This window comes from Diprion similis, chromosome 6 (assembly GCF_021155765.1).
Source record: "Diprion similis isolate iyDipSimi1 chromosome 6, iyDipSimi1.1, whole genome shotgun sequence".
Classification (NCBI taxonomy): Eukaryota; Metazoa; Arthropoda; class Insecta; order Hymenoptera; family Diprionidae; genus Diprion; species Diprion similis.
Window position 1 is genome coordinate 371,625 of NC_060110.1, and position 25,440 is coordinate 397,064.

Genomic DNA, 25,440 nt, shown 5'->3' on the forward strand with positions numbered 1-25,440 from the left:
TAAAGTATTCGATTTTATACACTGGGGTTTTCTTGAGCGCATGCGTACTTTCGAATAACCCAATTGTACGCACTGCGTTGTTGAGCACAAGTCACACCATCCAAATGTTACACACCGTCAGTAGCATCTTCGTCGCTTCTCAAATTTAACTTTTCGTTATACGTGTTCAAAAAAATACCGTGTGTCACACGTGCGAATGAGCGATATCTGACTGTAATGACAGCACTAACCTTGGCTCATGCTGCAGTCATACAGGTACGAGTGTGAAGTTGGTCGTACGAGCGGAAGCAAATTTTAAAGTCGTCGGAAATAGCTTACTTTCCAGACTTATAACAGAACGTACTGTTGTTGGAATTTCTACGGTAAAATTTGAACGAAACACTTTCAGTGCCGATACAAAAATGTATTATAACAATAGTATGTTGTATTACATGTGCAGAAAGTGGGCCAATCTGATAAGTGTAAAATTCACTTTGACTTGTGTCGCCAACTACACACTTGTGAAGTACCGCAAAAGCGAGTGCCCTATTCACACAACTCGGAATGCTGCAATCGCACGAATACTAGTCTGAACGTAGCATGAGTCAAGGCGAACGCTGTAATCATACGAATTAGATATGAACCCATCAGCATGCGTGACGTACACTATTCTTTTTTAAAACCTATGTAGAAAAGTTCGATTTAAGAAACACCGAAGCTGTCACTGACAGCACGTGAAATTAGCATTAGGTCACTTACTCTCAATGACACATTGCCTAAATTTGTGTTATTGGAAAGTACGCATGCGCCAAAGATGACCCTAGTGTGTAAATTGCAGCATTTTAACGGTGCGCATACGGCAAGGTTGCTTTACCGCACTGTTCGGAAATGGGACACGTTGCACACGCTCCACAGACATCGGAAATCAAAATTTCAAAACAGTTATTGGAAAAATAATTTTGTGAAACAAACCAAGGATTTCCGTTAGTTCACACATGCTGAAACTTTATTCGTTTATAAAACTCGTTAACATGGAAAGAGTTTTTCTCTTCAAGTACAACAAACTGATCTGATAAATTATCACTACTGATTGTTTGAGAGTATAATTTTGTTTATAACAATTGACTTTTTTGTAATAAATGTAGCATCGCAACGAATTTCAACACTGCTTGTTCATTAGTCCATAAATTATTAATTTTTTTAAGTCAATTGATTGCCATACTGAATGTCAAACGATCATAATAAATTACTGGTGCTTAGGAAATACAGAAAGTAAATGTGAAAAGAACTTGTAGTCTGAAAAAATACGCGAAATTGTTAATTTATTTATAAAGTCGATTACAGTAACATTGTTTCTGGTGGATCAATTTGGGAAATTCACAATCTCGAAGACTTTTTATATCCTTTCCGAATGTTCACATAACACATATCTGGACACGTTCTCTCGGAGTTTTCAAATGAAACTACGTACACTCGTGTAAATATAGTATGGGCAAATCGACTAATCACAGCTGTGGATTATTTTAGCATGGATGACATAATTTTCTTAGGTAATCGTCCCCAGAAAAATTACGACCAGCTCAGAAAGACAATATGTTTATATTTGGGTGTTACACCAGCATGGATATTTGTGTATTCAGGCCTTCAACATCGGCTCCTAAATAGAATTGGCATACACTACTTGTGTCGCAACAAATGCGAACGGCATCGATTTCACGATCACTGATTCTCGCCCAAGCTCGAGCATCCCAGAAATTTGTTATTTTTAAATTATTACGGCTTTACCAGAAATTATTTACAACGTAATTGCCGCTTGTACCGTATAAAACGGAAAAATCGTTTAAAGTCTAGGGTACCAGTACTAACGGTTCGTTCTACCCTCAGCTTGTCGTATTACCAACTTCACTGCTTTCATAAATCAGCTTTTTCAGAAGAGCTGATGATAACTATTTGATTCATTCCAATATCATGCGCAGATTAAAGCATCTTGATCAGCTTACCAATTTATGTGACTATTACATTAGAAGTATATTCGATACAATATAATTCCGAGAATAACGCTGGCTTATGAAGAGCAACTGAATTCATGTTATATGATAGATTTTTACATTGGACACATTATACCAGAACGCAAACGGTCAATTTTGTAACTAAGAGTACGCAGCAAGAATGTTGGATACGAATCTAGATGGTGTAATTAAACTTTTCGTACATATACCAGATGTATCTATTGGAACAATCGGAAACTATCCATCATTCAAGTTAAAGCTTCAATTCAGCAAAGTGAATTAAGGCTAACAACAGAACGCAATTGTACATTTATATCATTTGAATAATCAATGTCAATATCACAAATTTCTACATATTCAATGCCCTGAATGTACTAGTTTTGGAAATACTAATAGTGCGCTCCCAATTTGTCCTTACAACATGGAATCCTAATTATAATCTGCTTTACATCATTACTTGGGTATCCATTTTTTCTTAGCATGTCGTACTCTTAGGGTTCAGCTAAATTAGGCGGCTGCTAGCTCAAATCGCTAGATGTGGAGATGCGCAGCTGGAGATTGCTACGCCGTCGACGGTGAGAGTGGTCCTAGCTGCTAGTAGAGGCGATTGGACTAACAGGGCTCAAGGGGCTTCGTGCCGAGTCTCTCAAGCAACCGGTTAACGTAATCACCAACTTACGGCTACCAGCGTGATCACGATGCTCGCACAGCCAGACGCCTTGCCACGTTCCTAACGCCAACTTCCCGTCTGTGATTGGAATACTCAGGGATGAGCCCAGAAAACAAGCTTTCACGTGGGCAGGCTGAAACGCAATAACAGATATATAAATACTTAGCGTCACAATCTCAAGAAATGAAGTGATTACACAATGACCTTCTATCTGTTCTGAAACTTGGTTACCGGAGCGACGTAGATAGAAGTTGGGGGGAAATACGGAGAGTGTTGATATAGTACTGTCACTGAATATACATTGTCACGTGACGCTCAAGATATCTGTCTAAACGGTTTTTGAATAAATCAAGGTCTAACTTGAACTGTTATGCATGAGTTCTTGTGAGGGTCATGATGGAAAATGGTGTTTTCAAATCAAGATAACGAGTTCAAATAAATAGAACTTAACAAAGAACTACTGGAACTACAGATATGCTATTCAAACAATCCCTTGCAGGAGTTAGGCATACTTTGTGTGCTCCGCATAGGCACAATCAACAGAAATGTCAACAAAAGCTCATGGGTTTATTAATTTTAAGAAAATGGGGGGGGGGGTCACTTATCCAAAACCTATCCGCCCTTTCCCCATTACGAAGAAAATTATCACAACGATTTATATCCGGGTAGAATGAAGCTATGAAGCTATGAAGAGCTCCAAATATATTAGAAAATATTTTGTGAAAACAATCTCGACAAAAATATTCAAATCAGCGATCTACCCCTGCCATGCTGGAAGGAAAAGATGTACACATGCAATCAAGATACATATTTGCATTATAGACAGGGACTCTTATAAGCGTTTCGTAATAAAATCCAGTGTCGACCCACATGGCAACGTGTTCATATCAAGTAAACTAGTCTTTTCAGGAAAGCCTAAAACAGTGAGATTGAAGTTGGTAACATTACTATAACTATTCATGTTTAGGAAAAATCGTTACTTCGAACCTTCAGAAATATCTGACATTTAGTAAACCACGATAAACAAACCGTACTCTTTATTTCGAAGAACCGATTTCTTGAAAGTCAGTCTAAAATTGTGGAATAATGATTTTTTCCTTGACATTTTGTTAGATTGCCATTACTCACTTCGGTCTCATTACAAAGATTCATATTTCTGCAATTGTACACCAAAACCTTAGAAAAAATAAGGTTTGTGTGAATAGAGTGCGACGAGATGATTGGCAGCCGGGACCCGGTCACCTATCTTCCGCCGTTAACCGATTTCCGAAACCGACCCGTTGCCGACCTATTCAACCTCAAATGGTATACGATGGCTTCCACAATTTTTTGATATTTCATCACGAAATAATGGCTCAAAAACATAAAACATCATATTTTTCATAAAGTTCATCAAGTTTTCTTTAGTAAAACATCAAAATTTTGACAAAATACCAATAATCGCAAGGAACATTGATTTTCCTTACGTTTTGAGTATTTCGTGAAAAGTTTGATGTTTTGAAAAGGAAAATCGATTTTTCTTACGATTATTAGTATTTCGTAAAAACTTTGATGTTTTACCAAAGCACACTTGATGAACGTCACAAAAATATGATGTTTTATGTTTTTGAGCCATTATTTCGTGATAAAATATAAAAAAATTGAGAAATTTTTGGGAATTTATTTCGAAAAAACTGCAGATGCAATATTTTCAATTTATTTATATGTTTTCATATACAACTTAAGGAGCTATTGTGAAAATTTTCATAAAAAAATATTGCATTTTACACAAGTTATTCTCATCTGCGTCGTTTTCCGTACGCGATCGGTATACATGATTCCGCAAATATGGTTGGTCAAAAACATCCTCATTAACTACATGGTATTAGCTCCGTCATGCCATAGCTAATACCATGTAGTTAATAAGGGTATTTATTTTTTTTTTGTTTCGGACCAACCATATTTGCGGAATCATGTACAGTAATGTTCATCGATGCATGCACTGTGGCTAACTTTATTTTTCCAACTTTTGTTTCTTTTCTACTCCCATTTTATGTGCCTACGGCCGGTGAAGCAGTGCACAAGAGAAATGGGAGAAACCACGACGACAGCCTCTTGGCGCTGTCATCCATATAACCTCTAAGATCGCGAAGGCACGAATAACCTCTTTCACAAATTGCATAAGCCGTCAATTTAAGTATAAATATTTAATTTTATCATATTTATATATTCGTCGAGTCTTAAATTGACGGCTTATGCACTTTGTGAAAGAGGTTATTCGTGCCCTCGCGATCTTAGAGGTTATATGGATGACAGCGCCGAGAGGCTGTCGTCGTGGTTTCTCCCACTTCTCCTGTCGACTGTTTCACCGGCCATGGACACATAAAATACAAAAAGAGCAAATTAAAGTTTGAATCAGAGTTTTTTGATTGCACCTTCACCAAAAATTCAAAAATGAATATTTTGTTAATTCCTTCGTTCAAATGCAAGATAAACTTATGTACTCAAGAAATCCCTTTGGCTTTTTAATTTCAGATGAAGCAATCATGAGTTATCTGAACTACCGCATAGAGACTTTTTTTTGTAACACCTGCATGGAAAGTGTCATTTTCGAGGGTCGTGTAGCGTGCGTGAAGTGCCTTATTCCTGAATAATAGAGTTGGCGCATGTGCGCATTCGATATGCTCTATTTCCTGGTGCGGAAGATTCGTAGCGCATGCGCACATTCGATATGCTCTATTTCCCGGTGCAGCGTATTCTTGTCACCGACAACACGGTCGACAGCAACGCCATTTGGCTTGAGCGGCGTAGGGGCTCCGCCCCTGGACCCCGCCTCGCACGCGGCACTCTATACAATTCGACGTTGGTTTGCCTCTCAAATAACACTTTCCTATGCATGTATTACAAAAAATAGCGTGTGCAGCACGTGCGTGAAGGCGATATCTGAAGAGTGTGATTGCAGCACTCACCTCGGCGCATATGGAATTCCGTATGCGCCGTCGGCTCGTGCAGCAAACTTCACACTCTTCGGATATCGCCTGCTTGACGCACTAGCTACACAATATACTATTTTGGGGTGACTCGGTTCTCACCACTACCACTGGCTGAATTTTCAAATTTTTTCATGAAAATGTAGCAGAATATTCTTAGAATAATGCTTAATAATGTACAATAAGTTTAAAAATATTAATAAATAAGGTACTCTGTAAAAAAAATCACAAAAATATGCTTTTTTTGGTATCTCAAACCCTTGTCCCCCCTTAACTACATAGAATAGATGGGGCGTAACGACAAATCGGACGGGTTGAAAAATTTTAGATTTTTGATTTCCTAAATTTTTTCATATCTTTTAGTACCTCTCAAAAGAGCCTTTCTGGTAAATTTTGAGATTTTTTTGATTACTTGCTAAAAAATATCAAATATTCAAAAAATCGCGATTTTTTGTTTTTGTTCAGAACTTTTTAATAATGGTGCAAACTGAAATTTTTGTTTTTTTAAATCTTTGTTTTGAGATTGCCTTTACAGAAAAAAATAGAACAAAAATATTCACAGTATTTTTGATTAAGATTTTTGCGTTTGAGATGTTAAATCGTGTTTTTGAAAGTGAGTGTATCTTTCGAATTTTTTGAATTCTTTTCATTTCAAACCACTATTCTTTCAACAACTCTTAAGACCAGTCCGGTCGTGGGCTCTCCATAATTACTTTTTTTTCACGATATTTGAAAATTAAAAAAAAAAATTTCTTTCAAAATTACTATTTTTTGGATTTTTGAAAATTTGAAAAAAATATTCCACTATAAATAATTATAAGTACCGATTTTTGTCATTGATACTCTTTTTTTTTTTCTTATTTTAAATTGATTTTAAAACTTTTTAATTGTTAACAGGTGTTTAAAATCAACAAGTAAACTTGCAGTCTATTTATAAACAATTATAATGAACGTTTTTATTTATTTTTGCGTTCTTTTAAAAATTTTACATAAAGGATTATTTTGTCAACTGGGATACTCATAATATATAGAATATTCCGTCCTAAACTGACCCTGGTCGGCTCTGAGCATCCGGCTGGAGGGGGTTGCAGCCACCACCGAAGGATAATCCGAGCGTCCAGAACCGGTAAAACACCGTTACAATAGTATTCCGTGAAAAGAATTCAATTGCGGAAAAAGGAGTGGAACAAGTTGACTCAGCCGTCAAGAAAAAATTCTTGAAATTTGATCCATGTAAAAACAGCCCAAGTCAAGCTTGGTCATAAAATTCTTTACGGAATTGGAAAGAAGTTGTAGCAGTACTTACCTACTAGAAGTATAAAAGCGTAAAAGACCGACAAGACAGTCTTATTGTCGAAAATAAGTAGTAGTGGGTTAAATGTTAATCAAAACAAGGCCGATTCAATCGAAGCTGTTCAAAACAGATATTTACTTCGATACAAAATTACTTAAATATTCAAAAACCTTTTGCTGCAAATAGCTAGTCCAAGTTTAACTTCAGATAGTTATCGTTATACGATAAGTTGTAGGTTATAAGACGCATCAATAAGTGGAAAGAAGGAATCTCGAAAAAAAGTAGGGATTGGGTAACTTTCTCGTGCGGCCCTTTAAGTGTTTACGCAAAACAACATTCATATTCACGTTTTTTTTTTTTCTTGCTCTTTCGGAAAACGATTTTATCTGAGATTTTCCCACGAATTGGTGACCTATGTCGGTATTTTTAAATTCAATACGCATTATTCTTCTGTTTTACCGTGTCTCCCCATACTTATACATTAGCAGTAAATGACAGGTATCACCATCTCATAATCGAAAACATACCAGTGATATCACTGATCACTGATAAACATACCAATGACAGATATCACCATCTCATAATCGAAAACATACCAGTGATATCACGACAAAAAAAATTAGTCACCCTTAAAATTATAGAAATTACTTTTCCGGTTGTTTACCAATAACTGCATTTATTGCGTTACACTCGACATTGCAGATAAGATAGGTGTACGGTCCAGGAATAAATTTCAAAAGAATTTGGGTAATGATTTCATTATATTTCTTTTAAGAATCTGTGATTCAAGACGAAAAAAAGTTCTAAATTCTTTCAATAACTCCTGTCGTTCTCGAAAAAGTTCAAACCGGGAAGTTTTTGAAAATTTATAATTTAGGAACAAGTTTAGATGAAAATTTCAAAAAAATGATGGATGCTCCATTCGCTAGGCAGAATGAAATTGGAAAAAATTGAGTAAATTAAAAATTCGAACTTCAATTCTTGCTGGTGATTTAAAGAAAAATTCTCCACATATGTGCGTAGAGTATTCCAAAAATCAATTCGTATTGTTTAGGAGTTCTTTCGCGGTTAATGATAAATAATTCTAAAACAAAAATATATCACATCAAATAAAAGTGTATATTAACACAAATTCTCACCTACGTCGAGAACAATAAAGCGGAATAGATTGTTGGTAAGCGAGTAGCAATCTCCACACGTTAATTGCTTTGTCGTTATATGTTGCGCCTTGTATGCAGTGTTATTGAATAACTAGGTCTAAAACCGACCCTACTTTTTCAGTGGCGAGTGTGGTGTATGCGAATATACAGTGAGCACGCACTCACTATAGTTAGTAGATACATCCAAGATGTATAGGTGAATATGCGTGAGTGTACCAGCTCGCCTAAGTGAATAAGTACAAACAGAGGGCTAGCTAACGAGAAGACACCAGCACATGCCCTACGAGTTTTGGGTTGTAACTTGGTAAGGTGGAAGTAGAGACTAGTACTAAGTAAACTGTAAAAGCTTTAGCTCAGATACGCAGCCGTTCCCGAGATATTGTGGGTGGAAAGTTTTGCAGCCGGTTATATGTCCTAAAGCTCGATCGTGAAACGTCGAAGCGTGTAGCCGTGCGGCCCGTATCCTGACGTACCATCCGAACGTCCCGTGTTCAAATACAGGGTGTATACTCGAATCTGAAAATGAATTTCCCTGACTTTTCCAGGTTTTCCAGTGAAAAAATTTAATTTTCCCCGGTCTTTTCTTCCACGATTATAGACAGATTTGAAAAAGCATTTTTCAAATTTTAAAATATACATTCTCTTTATTAAACTTTTACATCAGGTACATAAGATGAAAATAAGTACGAATCATAGAATGTGATAAAACACAGATTAGTATATATTATAGTTTGTTAAAAGTTTGGTAAAAAAGACATGAACTATGTGACTATCTTGGAGGGCAGCGTCCGTCCAACAGGCCTGAGTAGTGATACCGAGTTACACTCTCAGTCTTACACACATATACTGTCTATAACATCTTACAGACACAGTCAAATTGTGCCTCTGCGACAAAATTCACATTTCTTCTATGTGACTATAGATAAGTTATCTATTTTTATGTGAGATAGATACCTATATAAAAAATAAAAACCCATAAATGTACGAAAATTATTGCAAACCCGACTAGTTTTTTGTTCACTATAACTCACAACAGTTTACGTTTTCTTTCAATCTCTTCTTTAATCATGTCTATTTCTTCTTGAGCCGATTGTAAAATTTTTGATTTCTTACTCTGCAGCTCCTTAACCTCCAGAGCAATAGCTTTTCGCTTCAATTCCTCGACATATTTTCCGTGCGAATTTCTTGCTGCGTGAACAAGTGATTTTGAGATCTCAAATCCATCTAGACCTCCTTCAGATGAAATGAAGTCATAAACAAGCCTTCTGGCGACCAGTGTTTCTTCCTTCGCATTTTCTAGCAGACAATCTTTATTAATGGAAAAGCCCCGCTCTACATTCGCATTACCATGCGATAATATTAAAGCCATTTTAATTACTTGGAACGCTTGTTCTGGCTTGCCATTGTCATTAAGAACCTCCCTCCAAAAATGATCAGCTCGTTTTTCGACCCTTTTGTAGCTTGCTAGTGAACTCTTCACATGATCCCGCGAACAGAGATCGATTAGCTGTCGTATCGCTAAATCTGCGCTCTTTCCATCCAACCAATTCTTTTCGACTAAAATTTCAAGTAACCGATTAAGTCGAATCTTAAATAGTTTATGATTCAAGGTAATTTTCGGCTCGAAACAAGAAACAGCCTTTGTCAGCGGGTACAAGAGAGGCGAACGTGATCTTAATTTTTTCACACATTTGAGCACACATTCTCTGCAGTTTTCCCGGAAGATCAAAATATCTTTGTCACTTAGATTCTTGGATTTCTTAAAAATGTTTCTGGTAGCGAATCCCAGCTTGAAATGAGCTGCAGTCAAAAGGTTGTCTTTTTTCCAGATTTATGTCCATTAACGTCGGGGTATTACTAAGTACATCAGTCTTGACTATCCGTTCCATCAAATTCCGCAACACCATAGTTGGCTCAGTGTATAAAAATAGTGAAAGAGGGCTGTCAGATTGAAATTCGCGTAAAAATCCTTCAAATTCCAAAGCAAATGATGTAAAAAAAACTAAGCTTTGCAGGTAATAGCTCATCTTGCACAGCATTTTTGACCATCTTGTAGCTGTTGCTGGAGGGTTCTTGTTTATCCTTCTTTACACCTTCTATAAAAGCCTTGACATGAGGGAGAATATTGAGGGCCCTATCAGCTACATTTGCATTTTCGAGCCACCTTACCGAACAAAATTTGAGAGGGAAACAATTTGAGCCAGAGTAGGTGGTATACATACTTCTTCGAGCAGGTGAATTTTTAAATAGGTAGTATAAAGCTGTTAAGAAGCCCATCAAATCCCAGCCAGTAGCAGTCATACCAGTCTTGAAAGCGCTGTGCATCGCGCGAAGTCCACAACTTCCAATATCCAAAAAGGATCGATCAGATTCCTTTTCCTTCAAGTTTACTTGGAAGTCTTTTACAAATTTCTGATTAACGTTCGGGCCATCCATAGAGAGCTGCAGAATCTTTTTTGGGTCTAATGGTGAGATAGCACTTAAAAACGAGGTCAACATATCGCTAGCTCGAGTACAGCCAAGAAAAGCTGAAGTCAAGTACTGGGTTTTTACTTCATCAACGCGTTTATCCCAAAATCTGACAGTAATATCCATTTGTTGTCTTTGAGAAACTCGATTTAGGGATTCATCAAAACCTATCACAAAGTTTTCGCAAGATGAAATTTTTTCTTCGATTTTCTGTTTGAAAACGGGGGCTAAGCCATGTACAATCATATACCCAATTTTATTCTTGTGTAACTGCATCTTATTCGCTATTTCACTGTCCGGAAACATTTCCGAAAATCTCTTCACATCTTTTTCTGCTTCTCGCGCTGATTTGTATACCATTACACATTGTAAAGCCCATATTATTTCTGCTTTAGTGACATTTTTTTTTAAAACAAATTTCTCTAATCTACGAGTGGGTGGTCTAGAGTCCAAAATCTGAACTTTCTCAGCAGTGGAAGGTTGAATCTGTGATATTGATGGCGTTTCCAGTTGTTCAGGTAGCTTCGAAGATGATGTAGCCTGCTGTCCAGCAGTATATCTGTAGAAACGGATGTTGTTGAATTGGCCAACAAGCGCGATGGCATAAACATAGCGATTGACGGCGAGGACTTCATATTTTGCACTCTGGCAAGATGTTTTTTTCCTTTGCTATGGCTGATTACTGCCGTGTAACCCATGTTACTTAAATTGAAGGTCATTTGGCATAGTTTACAATAAGCCGATTTTTTATCGCGATCTACCTCACGCAGCCAATGCAGATCTGGGTTATTCAGCCACTCAACTCGAAACTGCGTATTCTTGTGTTTAGAGAACACCATTATCTGTAAGAAAAGGGAAAAAAATTCTTCGACATATTTCATTATTTTTCTCTTAGTTTCAAAAATGAAGTATACCATCGAGGGGAAAAAATATTATAATTTTTTTTTTGTGTTGAGAGTTGTAAGTTAACCTACAAATCATTACTACGTGACGGAGACGACGATTGACTGTGTGAATAGATCAAGGAAACTGATATTTGTTTCTTACTTACCGTTGATATTCAATAATTTTCAATCGACTAGTCCAGGACTTCCCCTTCTTCAAAACAAGTCACGGCTGCGCTCGCTATTTGACATACGTAGACAAGTTGTCTTACTCACTCTCCTAGCATCTCGCGGAACGCCTGGAACTCTCTGCTTCTGTCACCGACGTGTGGCGCTACCATGCTGTAGTGCAACGCAAGCTGTACATTTCGCGATACAGAGAATTTCCCGCCACTACAGCGAGGTAGAGCTACTTACGAACTCTGCAGCGCAAGAGAGGTAAAAATTTGTTGACAGCACTACATAAACTGCAACACGTGCATAAACTGTGTGTAGTCTGATTTTAGCTGGAGGCGAGTTTTACTGCGGTTCCGGAAATTTCCCGGTTTTTCTAATACAATTGTGAAATTCCCTGACTTTTCCCTGACTTCCCGGTTTTCCAGGATACACCCTGAATTTTACCTACATCATAAAAAAAAAATACTGGACCAACTGGTAAAGAAGACAATAAATGAGGGAATGTAGCCACAAGACTACAAGTATCAAGCTCAAATGCTCACAATGCCATCGATGATGTTATTATGTTGTTATGTTTAGTAAAAATTACTAAAAAGTACTGTAACTTGAAACAAAGTTGTTGAAAAGAAAGCTTTAAAGATAATTTACCAAATGCTCTAAAAGAATTTGAAACCTTTAGATCCTTGCAGTTTTCTCGCGACTTGAAGAAAACTAGTCGCAGCAAATATTTCTTATGACTTAATTAAAGATACCTTCAAATTTGATAGGTAAATTGATTGGTTTGAGGCACCTTTTTGGAAAAAATGAAAACGGTGCTGTCAAAATCAAAAAGCATGGCTGTTGCTAAGAAGATTTATGACTGTTTACAGAAAATGTCTAAGACGTAAATTTATTAATCTTTATAAATTATCACATATGTTATTATTGATGTTTTGATTAGATTTAGTATGTTGATTCTCTAAAAGTTTCCTCAATGATTAATAAGTAATCGTTTATACATGGTTCACTGGATGATTCGACCAAAATATTGTATTTAGTTAAAAAATAATATATTACAAATATCTAACTGTGTGACATTAAATTATATCAAAAATAGGTTTATTTACTTGCTCGATGATGATATTTTTTCTTTCTGATTAACCTTTTGTTTTGTATAATTCATATTCTAGACTTGGATAAAGTACTCAATACCTGCTATAGTAATCTTCTCAAAATTCATGAAGATAAACAAATAAAGTTTCGATAGTTAAAAATTTAAAATGCAAGAAATCTTTTGTATCCGATTATGACTTTACGCCGTAATAAACATATTGTTATAAAGTTGCATTATCGAAAAAAAAATATTCTTCTTCATTTAGAACTACATTATTCACTTTTCAGTAAATAACTTTCACGATACACATTATATCACATCATGCAGATGCGGTGATTTATAGTAGCGCACGGTCTGCTACGGAATTGCGAAGTTGCCGATGATACGCGATCACTGGTGTATTGGGCGATAACCATGCACTTTAACGTGTATATTTTACGATCTTAGCTGTCACAGGTACCCATACCAATTTTTTCTGGACTTAATGTAATCTTAAAATGTTGAATTACTTCTTGTGTAATTTCTTCGGGATCGGTTTGTTAACTTATTGACATACTGAGCGATGAGTTCTTCACAATGTAAACAAAAAGCCTTGTGTGAAAAACGTCCAAAAAATTTTATCAAATTCTCGCTTGGAGGTACCCTCGGTCCTTGAAATTTTACACAAGAGTTATTAATGTGACCTTCCAACTGTATGCTGAAGTTGATCGGAATCTGTTTGTTAACTCCTTAACCTTAAATTCGGAGTTCGAGTATCGGCAGTCCATTCTTTGATTTTTCGAAAGCCTGTTTTTATTTTTTCGCGATGAGGAAGTCTGGATGGCAAAGTACGGAGTCGGTGAGTTTCATGTGGCTAAGACACGGTAAGCACTATTCAGTTCCTGCGAACCAATTTCGAGAATGATGTAGATCAGTACACCGATTGGCGATTGGTTATTTTGTCATTGCGTTACGGATTTGGTCGAAACGAGTTTACCGATTTCCCGGTTGAGCGTCCATAGTTTGGGTTTCGCGATTATGCGTAGAGTCGAGTTTGTTTGTTGTAAATTTACAGTAGAGTTTAGTCTAGTAAATTGCGTACAGCCAAATTCCGCTGCACGAAACGCTCTGTGTGAGCGTTTAGTTAAGTTATCTGATTCTTTCCGTATTTCGCAAAAATAGCAATTTCAAATGCATTGCGTAAAGCGTTAATTTTTTTAGTTAGTTGAGGTTTGTCTCGAGATTTAGAGTAAGCAAATTTATAACGTTCTATTTCTGTTTTATTTTTTTTTTTGATTAGCTTGCGATTAGCGTGTTGATTATTAAGATTTTTCTCTGGCGTCGTTGCAAATAGCACATCGACAGTATTCATAAATTTATTTAATTTTCTTTGGCGATTAACGCCATAATTAATTGTTGAAAACCGTGATGGTTAGCGAATAATCTATCGCTTTGATTTCGCCAATTTAGTTTGATATTGAGAGTACAACTAGCGCAATTCGATTAATATTTATTTGATATTGTGTTTTCTTTTAGTTTGCATTCGGATATCGCGAGGAGCGAATTGAGTATTTCGTCATATTTTTTTTTGTACCGCTTCGACTGCAGAATATATTATTTTGTTTTCATTTTGTGAAATTGCGTCGCATTTCGAGTGTCCGTTCCTTCGGTTCACAAAAACACCCTTCCCCTCTACGCGGTACTGAGATATCTGGTGCTGAAAGAATATAGCCGAGGAGTAGCGAGGCTGACTGTTGAGAGGCGTGATAATTACGCCAGGTGCCCAACAGAATCTCGCGATATCTCTTATGATATCCATTTCCCAGCTTTCGTTGCGGGTCGCCAAATTGTTGTGCACACGGTAAGTTCTTGGTCACTTCTCCGTGTGGCCGAGTTACAGCCAAAAATCCGCGTCACAACGTAAATAAGTAATCAACGCTCTAGTGTACTACATGAGGCTGCAATTAAAAATACTGCATTTTCCAGGTCCCTTAAGACTGCCTAACCTTGTATCATGTTTTTCAAACTTACCACTCAATATGAAAAATATTTTTTTACGGAATGTGTTAAGTAGGAATAGACCATAGCATCTAAATTAAAAATCAAGAAAACAGCAAAAATCGTTCGAGAAATCTCCAGCAGGGTTATTTGTGGCAATGACATTGCACAGGGATGGAACAATATTCCTACTGTGCAGAAATCATTTTGAGGAAATTTGAATATCAAGAGCTATGATATCAACAATTTGAGTAAAGATTTGATGATTAGAATATACAAGATGATTAAACTCAACCTCTGGGATTTCTGATCAGGTCCCATTATTTTCGGGCTTATTTTGTTCTCCAAACCTATCTACAGAGGTGGTTTGAACACAATTACATTTCGAATGAATTTTAATCACCAAGCTTTTCCCCTTGTTATAAAAGATTTTCAATCTAGCACTTATGAAATTTTCAGCTTTGAATAATATAGTATTCTCTTACAACTCATGTAAGTTGTTTTATACTGCATGCAAAATATTTCCGTTTAGAACTCTTTATGGATATTGTCATAAATTAGACACTAAGCATGAAAATTTTTTCTGTAAATTCTCTAATCGAATTCTGAAAGAGTGCGATCAGTACAAAAACGTTTATCTCTTGCGTATCATGGTATTAGTCATTCAGTTTACATAAGTAAGAAGTTAGTAACATTACGGTAACAATGCATGTTTAGAAAGAAATCATTACTTCGCACCTTTAGGAATGTCTGAAATTTAGTATATCATGATAAACAAAACACGACTCTTATTTTGAAACACGAAATCCTTGAATGTTATTCTAAAATTGCAGAACAACGATTGATTCCCTGATGTTTCGTAGCATCAACGTTACTAACTTCGGCCTCATCAGTTTACAATGATCGTCAAAAAGTACGAAGTGTTAATTTGTCATGTTTTATTCGCACAGTTAATTACGATTTTCAGCATTTCAGGCCTATCTCAAGTTTTGAAGTATTCACACTTTTCTAAACTGCTTGGTTACACTGCATTGTTAATAAACTTATATTTTTTCAAACTTCACAAATCTGGACAAAAATTGGGCAGAATATTTTAAAAATACAAGAGTCAAGTAAACTAATACGTTTCACTGGGAATTTAATCACATTCGCAAATATGCTATTCAAATTTTAATATAATAATTTTAATATCATAAACAATAATGATTTTAAATTTTATAATGTTTTGATAGCAGAACGCCGAAAAATCACAATTGCTTCAATTTTAGAATCACTCTGGGGATTCAAAATGTGTAACTTTTGCTTTATTAAATCTGTACTTACAGTTTCCTATATTTCGGACAGATTTCAAATTGGAATTTTGTGACTTAGCGATTTGTTTTGAAAATATTTGTCTTCGTAAACATTTTTTACTTCAATATTGTGAAAAATATGACTTTCGATACCCATTAGAAATTGATAATATAATCATATTACTATCAAGAGAGCATAAAAATTGAATGTGGTACTTTTAAAAACTAGAAAATTTCAATTATGATGATCAAAGCATCGTGAAATGCATAAAGTGAAACCAATATTAATATACCAAACTCTGATGGGTGGCAATATGATTAAATGCCTGATCACACAAGTTATCTGAATTAATACCCAATTTCGCAAAGACAGTCAGTCTATTTTGTATCAAGAACCGTGAAATTAGATTTTGTCCAAAAGTGATGCAATGAGATCAAACACTCTGCAATAACAGGAAAATCGTATTGGTAACAGATAATAATAAATTGAGGTTAACTCCAAGAATTTACAAAAAAAATTCTTACTTCTGATGTGATATCAGTAAAGAACTTTTTGAAGCAGTTAGATTAAGGCAGATTTGATACACGCTAAGAGAACTTACTTGAAAATTTCTTAATTACTATATTGAAAGAACCCCATTGTAATAGGGAAAAAGAGCTTAGTGCATAAAGCTAAAGTCAACAAGGCTTCCATCAAGCCAAGTTTGAGAGCGACCTGAAAAAGTTTTTTATAAGGCTGTAAGAGTTGACTTGAAAAAAGTCCCACGTATGGATAATACGAAACTTGATTGACATAACCATCTCAGATGAACTAAAAACTACGTACCATGTCATCTGGGCCTTCACAGCTATGTCTGTAAGGCATTCCTTCAGGAACGATTTTGTTGAGCATCATTTCCATGTCATCTCTCACGTCTGGATCCCAACTTTCGTTCAATGCCAAACTGGCGGACGTATGAAGAACTAGAACACGAAATTGAATAAAAATATCATATTGCAATCAAACTGTCAAATATGATAAGACTTGTGAAAAATGAGTATATTCCGTCCAAAGGAGTAGGTAAACAACACAAGAGCTGTGTTTATTCCATATACTGAGCTTTGTTTACATCCAAACTAGAGAAGTCCGATGGTATTGACTCTAGCCCTGAGACGAGCATACCAAATTTACTTGTTCATGCATCCAGTTTAAATGTTAAGTAGACTTTATAGTAGACAAAATACCTACTTTGTATATGGCACAGGCCTACAGAAAATTGACAAAGCTCCGGAATCTGTCGTAAAATTTCTTCAGTGACCAGGTGGACTCCTCGATGTTGTGGTCTGAGGTTGATTTTTTTTTGAAACCAGGCAGAGCCAATTTGTATACCCCTGTTCGATGAAGCCATATTCGTAGCACAGCTGATCGCAACAATTCAGATATCGTAGAACCGTACTCCACCACAACACAGAAAATAAAATATTGAATCACGATAATGCATTGGCGGTAATCATCTCCGTTAGTCCGACTACAACAAAAGATTTCATCTTCTTTTTCTTCCCTTTTAATGGTTAACGGGATCAACGAAGACAGGTATTCAACGGTTCGTACTTTCGATACTGTAGCTACGACGACAAGAATACGAGCCACATTTCGATTTATTTTTCCTCCATCTGCAGTGTGCACGATTGTGGCTCAACTCGTGAGATTACGACAGGTTAGAAAAGATAACGATTAACTTGACGTGCACCACGGTGGAAGGATTGCATGGTGTGCCTGTAGTGCCTGGAATGCAGCTATCTCTCTTTAAAGTCATGCTCTGTCGCGCTCCACACAAGAGTGATGACGTCGTACAGCACTCTACGCAAGTTTCCAGATCATAGACACTAGAATCGATCGCTCAAGTGCAGCTAGTTTAACATTCGACCGGAATGTCCGTATGTTTTAGCGATTATTATTATTACATGCCATTTCACTAAATCTAAGGCTGCGTTCTGAGCTGCGTTCTGAAATCCTACTCGAGTTTGCTCAGGTATTACGTATCTCTATCAAACGCATAAAAATCTAACAGAGAAGCAATTATACTCGAGTAACTCGAATATAGTTTCAGAACACAGCTCTAAAATTAGCACCCAGTGCTATCAGCAGTGTCTCATCCACGTCTCGTCTCTTTTGAGCTGCCGAGTTTGTGACTAGCTCTGTTTCTGTCCTAGGGAGTTTTCGGCGCTGCCAGCTAGTTTCGGAACGCACCCTATAAGAACGAGAATCTTGTAACCAGAAGGCATTAAACAATCGTCTAACTATTTGAAATATCCCGAGATGAAAATAACAATAAAGATTATTAGCCAGAGCCTAAAATCCTATTACGAGATCCTTGTGTAACATCCGACTGCCCCACCACAATGTTTTCTCTTTCTATTCCGTAAACTAACTAACCACGCCCAAAGAGGATTAGGTAGAGTGGAAGGTTCGCGTAGCCGCCGCCGTGAGCGCTATCTGGCGAGTTGGGTGTCACAACACCCCTAGTTGCTTGGAGATGGAGAGGAGTGAAGAGCGTTCCTTGGCGCGTCCATTGCGTCCATTCGACTAACGTGTGGATTAGGTGCGAACTTTGGTGATTACAGTGTGCTGCATAAAAAGCGATTAAAACGTGTTAAAAAAAACTCTAACTAAAATGGTATGTACATACATGAATGTGGGATACAGGGCTGCAAAAAAAGCTCACGTATGCACCCACGTCACACGTATTTTCGTATTCCGCGAGATCCGAAAATGTAAGTATTCAACGACGAATAACATAACCTAGTCCAGTTCACTTGATCGCGCTTTGTTTTGCAATACAGCAGTATGTACTGTCTCAGTAATCTCTTGTGTTTATTACAGACGTGCAAAATGGCTATCATTCGCTGGTGTTGAAAAAGCTGAATCAGAGTTTCGAATTTGCATAGATCACTTTGATCCTAAGTGTATATGCAAACGGTATCCACGCTGTTTACTGACTGGAAGCAGCGTTCCCACTATTAAGCCCACCTTGGTACCAATGGGCTCATTCACGCTGCAGAAAATATATTTAAAACCATACTTGCTTGGGAACACCATTACAAGACAATTATACGAAGCATAATGCACACAAGTAACATCACCATGGTGGTGGAACGAATACTCATAGAGACGTGCACTCCTTTACATTTATGCAGCGCAGAAAGCAGTAGGGCTTTTATGCTACTTTTCATACGAGTCAGATGTCATTGGGAAGCTAGGTTCTTGCGGCGGGAATCAAAAGAAGAAAGTAAAATACAAACTGCAGCTCATGCTGAGCAAAGAGATGAAAAAATTAGAAAATTTGGAACGAAAAAAAAAAAGAATAAATAGAGGTTAACAAAAACAAAAGGTTAATACTGTAAATATTGTAAATACCAAAACTGTAAATATTGTAATTACCAAAACTGTAAATAGTATGAATAGTGTAGATATTGAAACGGACTCACGTTTCGAAATAAACTGTGATTATTAATACACGTATTACTATGATTTTAGATCTGTGTTTGTATTTTTTCACTCGTATAAATATCCAAGATTGCAATATTCTCTAATTCGCCTCCCAACTTACCAGAGGCGCTGCGAAACTGGCTACGAAATTTTACATGGGCGCCTTATGGGACCTCCCACTCTACCTAATCCTCTTCGACCACGCCTAACTTCAGTACAAGAATCTTGCAACAAACCTAAAAGTTACTAGATATTACCTAGTTACATACATCTAACTACCTTTTATTAATTGAAGGTATATACTTACCTCAAAGGTTGTGAGATCCTTTTACAGAACTTCAGTAATACTACAGCTATCATTTGAACCGTTAAAAGTGTTATTTAGCATTAATCAAGTCTACAAAAACCCCTACAGTAAAACTACCAGGAGAGCAAAGACTAAACGCCGTATTATAGGCAGGCATGTCTTACACGGAGTAGTTCCGTCGGTAATGATACCATAGACACAACCAACATATATCCCCGACAATACTGCGCTTGCATCTATACTTATATCCAATGCTTGCAAACACGTATAAATACATACATACATATATACTTGCTTCTTATATATTATCAGAATATTCAATTTTATCAATATATATATATCTCAATATCTCAAAATATCTAAACTAAAACATTCTTCTTAAATGACCAAATTATTATATTACTTGCGTTATTACTAATATTATTATATTTGAATTGTTACTATTAATCTAAATTACAATTATATTTGAATTGTTACTATTAATCCACTATTCTTACAAACCTAAGTATCTGGGAAATTACTACGCTTATTCCCGTATCAAAGAAATACTACAAGCCAAATCTAAGTTAACAAAACAATTTTGATTCCAAATAATATTACAAGCTTGTACTACGGGCGAATCTAGTTCGTACCATGTCGCACCACCGTCAACCTAAAGCTAGGTGACGCAACTCAAATTCTCAGAATCAGTGCGCTGCACTGCCAACGTTGCAGAGCCTTGAGGGATATATTCAATCGTAGATGAAAAAGCCTATCGGCCGATATTACTTTTCTTCAATATTAAATATTAAACATTATGAATAAACCCTGGAGGTGAAGCAACCCCGCAAACGTTATTATACATACTTAAACGCAACACACCCCAAAAACACCTGTTCAACTTTGCACACCTGTGCGTTCCTTTTACGCAATTATTCTAATTCAATAATAAACCACACAGCTATTGTTTACTTAATAGTAAAAGACATTTCTGAGTCCTTACATGAAGCCACCAGCGAAAAACATCCAAAATTCAAATTATTAAATATTATAAAACCGAACAAAGAAATCTTTGGTAGCCAGCTAGAAGCTAGCCGGGCTACGCAAAGTAAACCATATAAGGTGACAACCAAGACGCTAATTAAGTCACCTCGATCGGAACCAATCACAGTCTAGCTACCCCCCAAATATTCACTGGTGACTCAATGTAATAAATCTGTCACCCAAAAATTGTACAGGAGCATAGGAGATTTTGCCTTATATAAACGGGTGCAGATTGAACTCGTAGAGCATTAATTTTACTAAGTTTGTTACCGTCACTTTGTCACTCTGCCTCAGAGCATTATTTTCCAAGTTTGAACTGTTACTTTGTCACTCTGCCCCAGAGCAGTATTTTAACTTTGTAATTGATACTTTGTTGCTCCACCTGAGAGCCTTATCTTGTGTATTTGTAACCGTAACGTAAACTAATAAACATTTAAGTGCAATTAAAAATCAAAATCATTCAATTTAATTAAAACACCTCCAACTACCTGATCCTTCGCCGCTCCACAAAGCTACCTGTTGTCGTGTACCACCAAGCGCAAACAACAAGGGTAAGTTGACTTAATATTCTATTATTTCGAATTCCTTTCAAATCGTCCAAAGCCCCCCGATTACGCGAATTTATTGATGTTACCCACATCACTTTAGTGATTAGTCGGTATTGGCGATCCACAACTACTGATTGTACAGTAATGTTTATCGATGCATGCACTGTGGCTAACTTTATTTTTTCAACTTTTGTTTCTTTTCTACTCGTATTTTATGTGCCTATGGCCGGTGAAACAGTGCACAGGAGAAATGGGAGAAACCATGACGACAGCCTCTCGGCGCTGTCATCCATATAACCTCTAAGATCGTGAGGGCACGAATAACCTCTTTCACAAAGTGCATAAGCCGTCAATTTGAGTATAAATATTCAATTTTATCATATTTATATATTCGCCGAGTCTTAAATTGATGGCTTATGCACTTTATGAAGGAGGTTATTCGTGCCCTTGCGATCTTATAGGTTATATGGATGACAGCGCCGAGAGGCTGTCGTCATGGTTTCTCCCGTTTCTCCTGTGCACTGTTTCACCGGCCATAGGCACACAAAATACGAGTAGAAAAGAAACAAAAGTTGAAAAAATAAAGTTAGCCACAGTGCATGCATCGATGAACATTACTGTACGTCCCAGTTCATTTTCGCGACTCAATTTCGAATCTAACTCTAAATTTGTCCGGAATTGACCTTTAGGACGTCACAATGGGACCATATGGGACGTTGATATGGGATCCCTCTGTGTTCGTCTAGCCGCGCATGCGCAGGGCACGCGTATTACTTCGAGTCGAAGAATGCATCAGACAAGGATAGAGGGGTCCTATTACCAGCTTTCTCTTTCTATTGCCCCCTCGCATTCACAAACGGGCCACCTCCGTGCTCCGGCAGTCTATTCTTATATGTCTATGGTAGAACACGCGCTGCTTACTCTCTATGTCGATGGAACAACCATAGTTGGCGTGCTTTGTCCCGGATACCCGACTTGAAAACATTAGTCCTTGATGTTGGCGGTCGGCCATCTGCAGCTGCAGCCACGTCATATTTGTGTGTTGTTCTGTCGGATCCGCGAGGATTTTCACTCGCTATTCCCTTGATATTAAGTTGCAAAACGAAACCAGGCTATGAATATATTCCGGCTCTTAGGTGACCTTTCACATCTACTGGCAATCATCGTGCTTCTTCTCAAAATATGGAAAACGAGAAGTTGTGCCGGTAAGTAACGTCTTGTATCACATTTGCGGCAACGTCTTTATATTTTCTACAATATAAATCCTAAGACTCTTTCCCTGCTCTCGCCCTTTTTTCTCTCTGAGCCTCCCACCCTATTTTTCATGATCGTAATTCGAATTACTACGAAGATGTGTCTCAGTCATTAAGTACCAACCAATGTTCTCAACAATACTATTTAACTTATTCCTTTATCCTTCCAACAATCATTCGATATTGCTGCAAATGGTGTGCTCTAGTTGCTACAAAATATTCATCTTTCCACTGTAATTTCAGGTATCAGTGGCAAGTCACAGATCTTGTTTGCCATCGTCTACACGTCACGCTACTTAGACTTGGTGACCACCTACATCTCTGCATATAATACATTCATGAAGCTCATCTTTGTGGTTGCTGCTTATGCGACTGTTTATCTAATGTACATCAAGTTTAAAGCAACCTACGATCACAACCATGACACGTTCAGGTAAAATGACATTGTCTAGTGTAAACTACAATAAGCCTCAAATTTTCAATAACATAACACTAATAATTTCCCATCATGACGTAGCCCACAGATGCTCTTATGAGTTGTATGGTAGATTGCATGTCACAGATCTTTTAAAACTTATGATAGATAGTTGATCCGGGTATCCGGTGATAAGGAAAACATAAAATCTCCGGAGATTTGCAAATATTTAATCGGGTATGTACTTACACTTGAAATAAAATTCGAATGCATTCATTATTCTCTCATATGTAAGAAATCTTCCCATTTAATATAACTATTCAATGCTACACTCCCACCCTTTGCTCCCAACTCTAGTCATTGCCATACCACAGTTTGCCCAGCTATTTATTGTCCATGACTAGTCATAAACAAGCAAAATGCTTGTTAACATTATTTCAAACCAATTTCGAGAACAACTAGACATAGTAAAATGTTGGAAAAAAGAATGATCGAACAAAAAATTAAGCATAAATGGAAACCAATCAATATAAGGCATGCAAAAACTTGTATGTTTACATTTGTTGAGAAATAAAGAGTAACCCTTTTACTCCACAAGAATGATAAGTATAAGTTGTAAAAATCTGAAATTCTCAAAAAACTTTGAAACACCTTATCACTGGAAATACTCTGACAACTTAAACGGGTACCCTGGTTGATTTTGATGTTGTATATATCTTCAAGTATCAAAGTTCACATATCTTGAACGCAAAAAGGGGTTTAACAGCCCCATTCTCTACATAATTCTGAATAAAACACTCTAATTCATTTTCATTTGATGCAGTAATAACGAAATTGCATGAATTCTACGAATTTAGTATTAGGATTTCATAGAAATTGTGGCATTTCTTTATTTTGGCCTCAAATGAAAATGTATTTAAGTATTGTTGTTCACAATTGTCTACAAAATGGGGGTCTTCAATGTGTGGAGATATATACATTAACGTCAAAATCGACTAAGGTGCCCCCTTAATTAAAACGTCTTATCTATTCTAAGTTGACAGTTATGCATGTGATAGTAAGGACCATGTTAAATCACAGTTAATCATTATAACGAATTACATTTTGAACATTATGCACCGTCAAAAATTACACTTCTAATATTAAGAAAATCGGTTTCAAGCAAAACTGTTTGCCAAATATCATTTGTTAACTTAAAACACCTACTAATTTGTTGGTTTCTTGTATATTTAGAATGGAGTTTTTGGTTATCCCATCTCTGATTCTGGCGCTTTTGATAAATCACGAGCTCACCGTACTGGAAGTACTTTGGACATTTAGCATCTATCTGGAATCAGTCGCAATTTTACCACAACTTTTTCTGGTTTCTAAAACTGGAGAAGCTGAGAGTATCACCAGTCACTACCTCTTTGCTCTGGGATCGTACAGAGGCCTTTACCTCCTGAACTGGGTATACCGCTACTACGCCGAAGACCATTATGATTTGATCGCCATAGTTGCTGGCCTTGTCCAGACGGTTCTTTATTGCGATTTCTTTTACCTTTACATTACCAAAGTGCTCAAAGGCAAGAAACTCCAGCTACCTGCTTAATGAGTATTAATTAGGTACTTATGTTGAGTGATATAACTGTCAGCCGAAGCACCACCAATCTGTCCTTAAGGCTGTTGAGCATTGCAGTTGTCAATTTGTTATGCGAAGAATCGAGCTCAATTAACAAAAGTTGAGCTTAATTCTAGGTTTCATTCTCAATTGATCTATTCTCTTTTCTTTAGCCTTGACCAAATATTGGTCGTATTTCTATTTTATTATGATTATTTCACTCTTTGTTGTAAATACTAAAGATGCGTGTTCAAAATCAAATTGTCTAATATAACAACTAAAGCGGCGTTTTGCCAGCGAGCACATGTATCTGCTGAAGGCAGCCTGCAAACGCATTTCACTAACCAATGCATCGAGTACGTTTCTACTGGATGATTCAGATGAGTAGAATAAGTAGCAGAAATTGCCGTTTATAACGTTCCAGTTATGATAATACAATTTTAATTAAATAAATATGACTTTAATATTATTATGAATTGTACAAGTTGAATAAACTTATAAGACCGATAAAACTGAAATAAACGATATTCATTATAGCTTGTGTACTAAACCTTAACTCTGAGTCAATGTGAGTTGAAAACGATGTTGCGAGATACAATTACATGAAGAAAAATTACGAGCTCTAAATCTTACAAACCTTGAAGATTTTCTGTGTCATAATTAAAGTAATGATTGAAGATAAAACATTCATAATACCGCTAAGGTCTAAGTTATTAGCCAAGGCTAATTTCTCACGAGATATTACTACTTGCTGACAACGATTCAAGGGACATAGACCCAGGATTTCATATCAGGGTTCGTAAGCACAGAGAAAAGTCAGAGAATTTCGAAAATAAGATGGAGTATTTTGAG

At 36.7% G+C, this 25,440-nt stretch overlaps 2 protein-coding genes across 2 annotated transcripts; one reads left to right on the forward strand and one right to left on the reverse strand.

Annotated features, from left to right (window-relative positions):
• Positions 1-1,284: 1,284 nt before the first annotated feature.
• Positions 1,285-17,732, reverse strand: LOC124406979 (UPF0047 protein YjbQ). The gene is made up of 3 exons (XM_046882726.1): positions 17,202-17,732; positions 16,800-16,936; positions 1,285-2,791 (listed from the first exon to the last, which is right to left on the reverse strand). Exons 1-3 carry the CDS (start codon positions 17,359-17,361, stop codon positions 2,576-2,578), a joined length of 513 nt encoding a protein of 170 aa, XP_046738682.1. The 5' UTR covers positions 17,362-17,732; the 3' UTR covers positions 1,285-2,575.
• A 4,557-nt stretch (positions 17,733-22,289) lies between these two features.
• Positions 22,290-25,100, forward strand: LOC124406983 (ER lumen protein-retaining receptor). Its single transcript, XM_046882732.1, has 3 exons — positions 22,290-22,525; positions 22,817-23,006; positions 24,222-25,100. Exons 1-3 carry the CDS (start codon positions 22,435-22,437, stop codon positions 24,577-24,579), a joined length of 639 nt encoding a protein of 212 aa, XP_046738688.1. The 5' UTR covers positions 22,290-22,434; the 3' UTR covers positions 24,580-25,100.
• Positions 25,101-25,440: the final 340 nt, after the last annotated feature.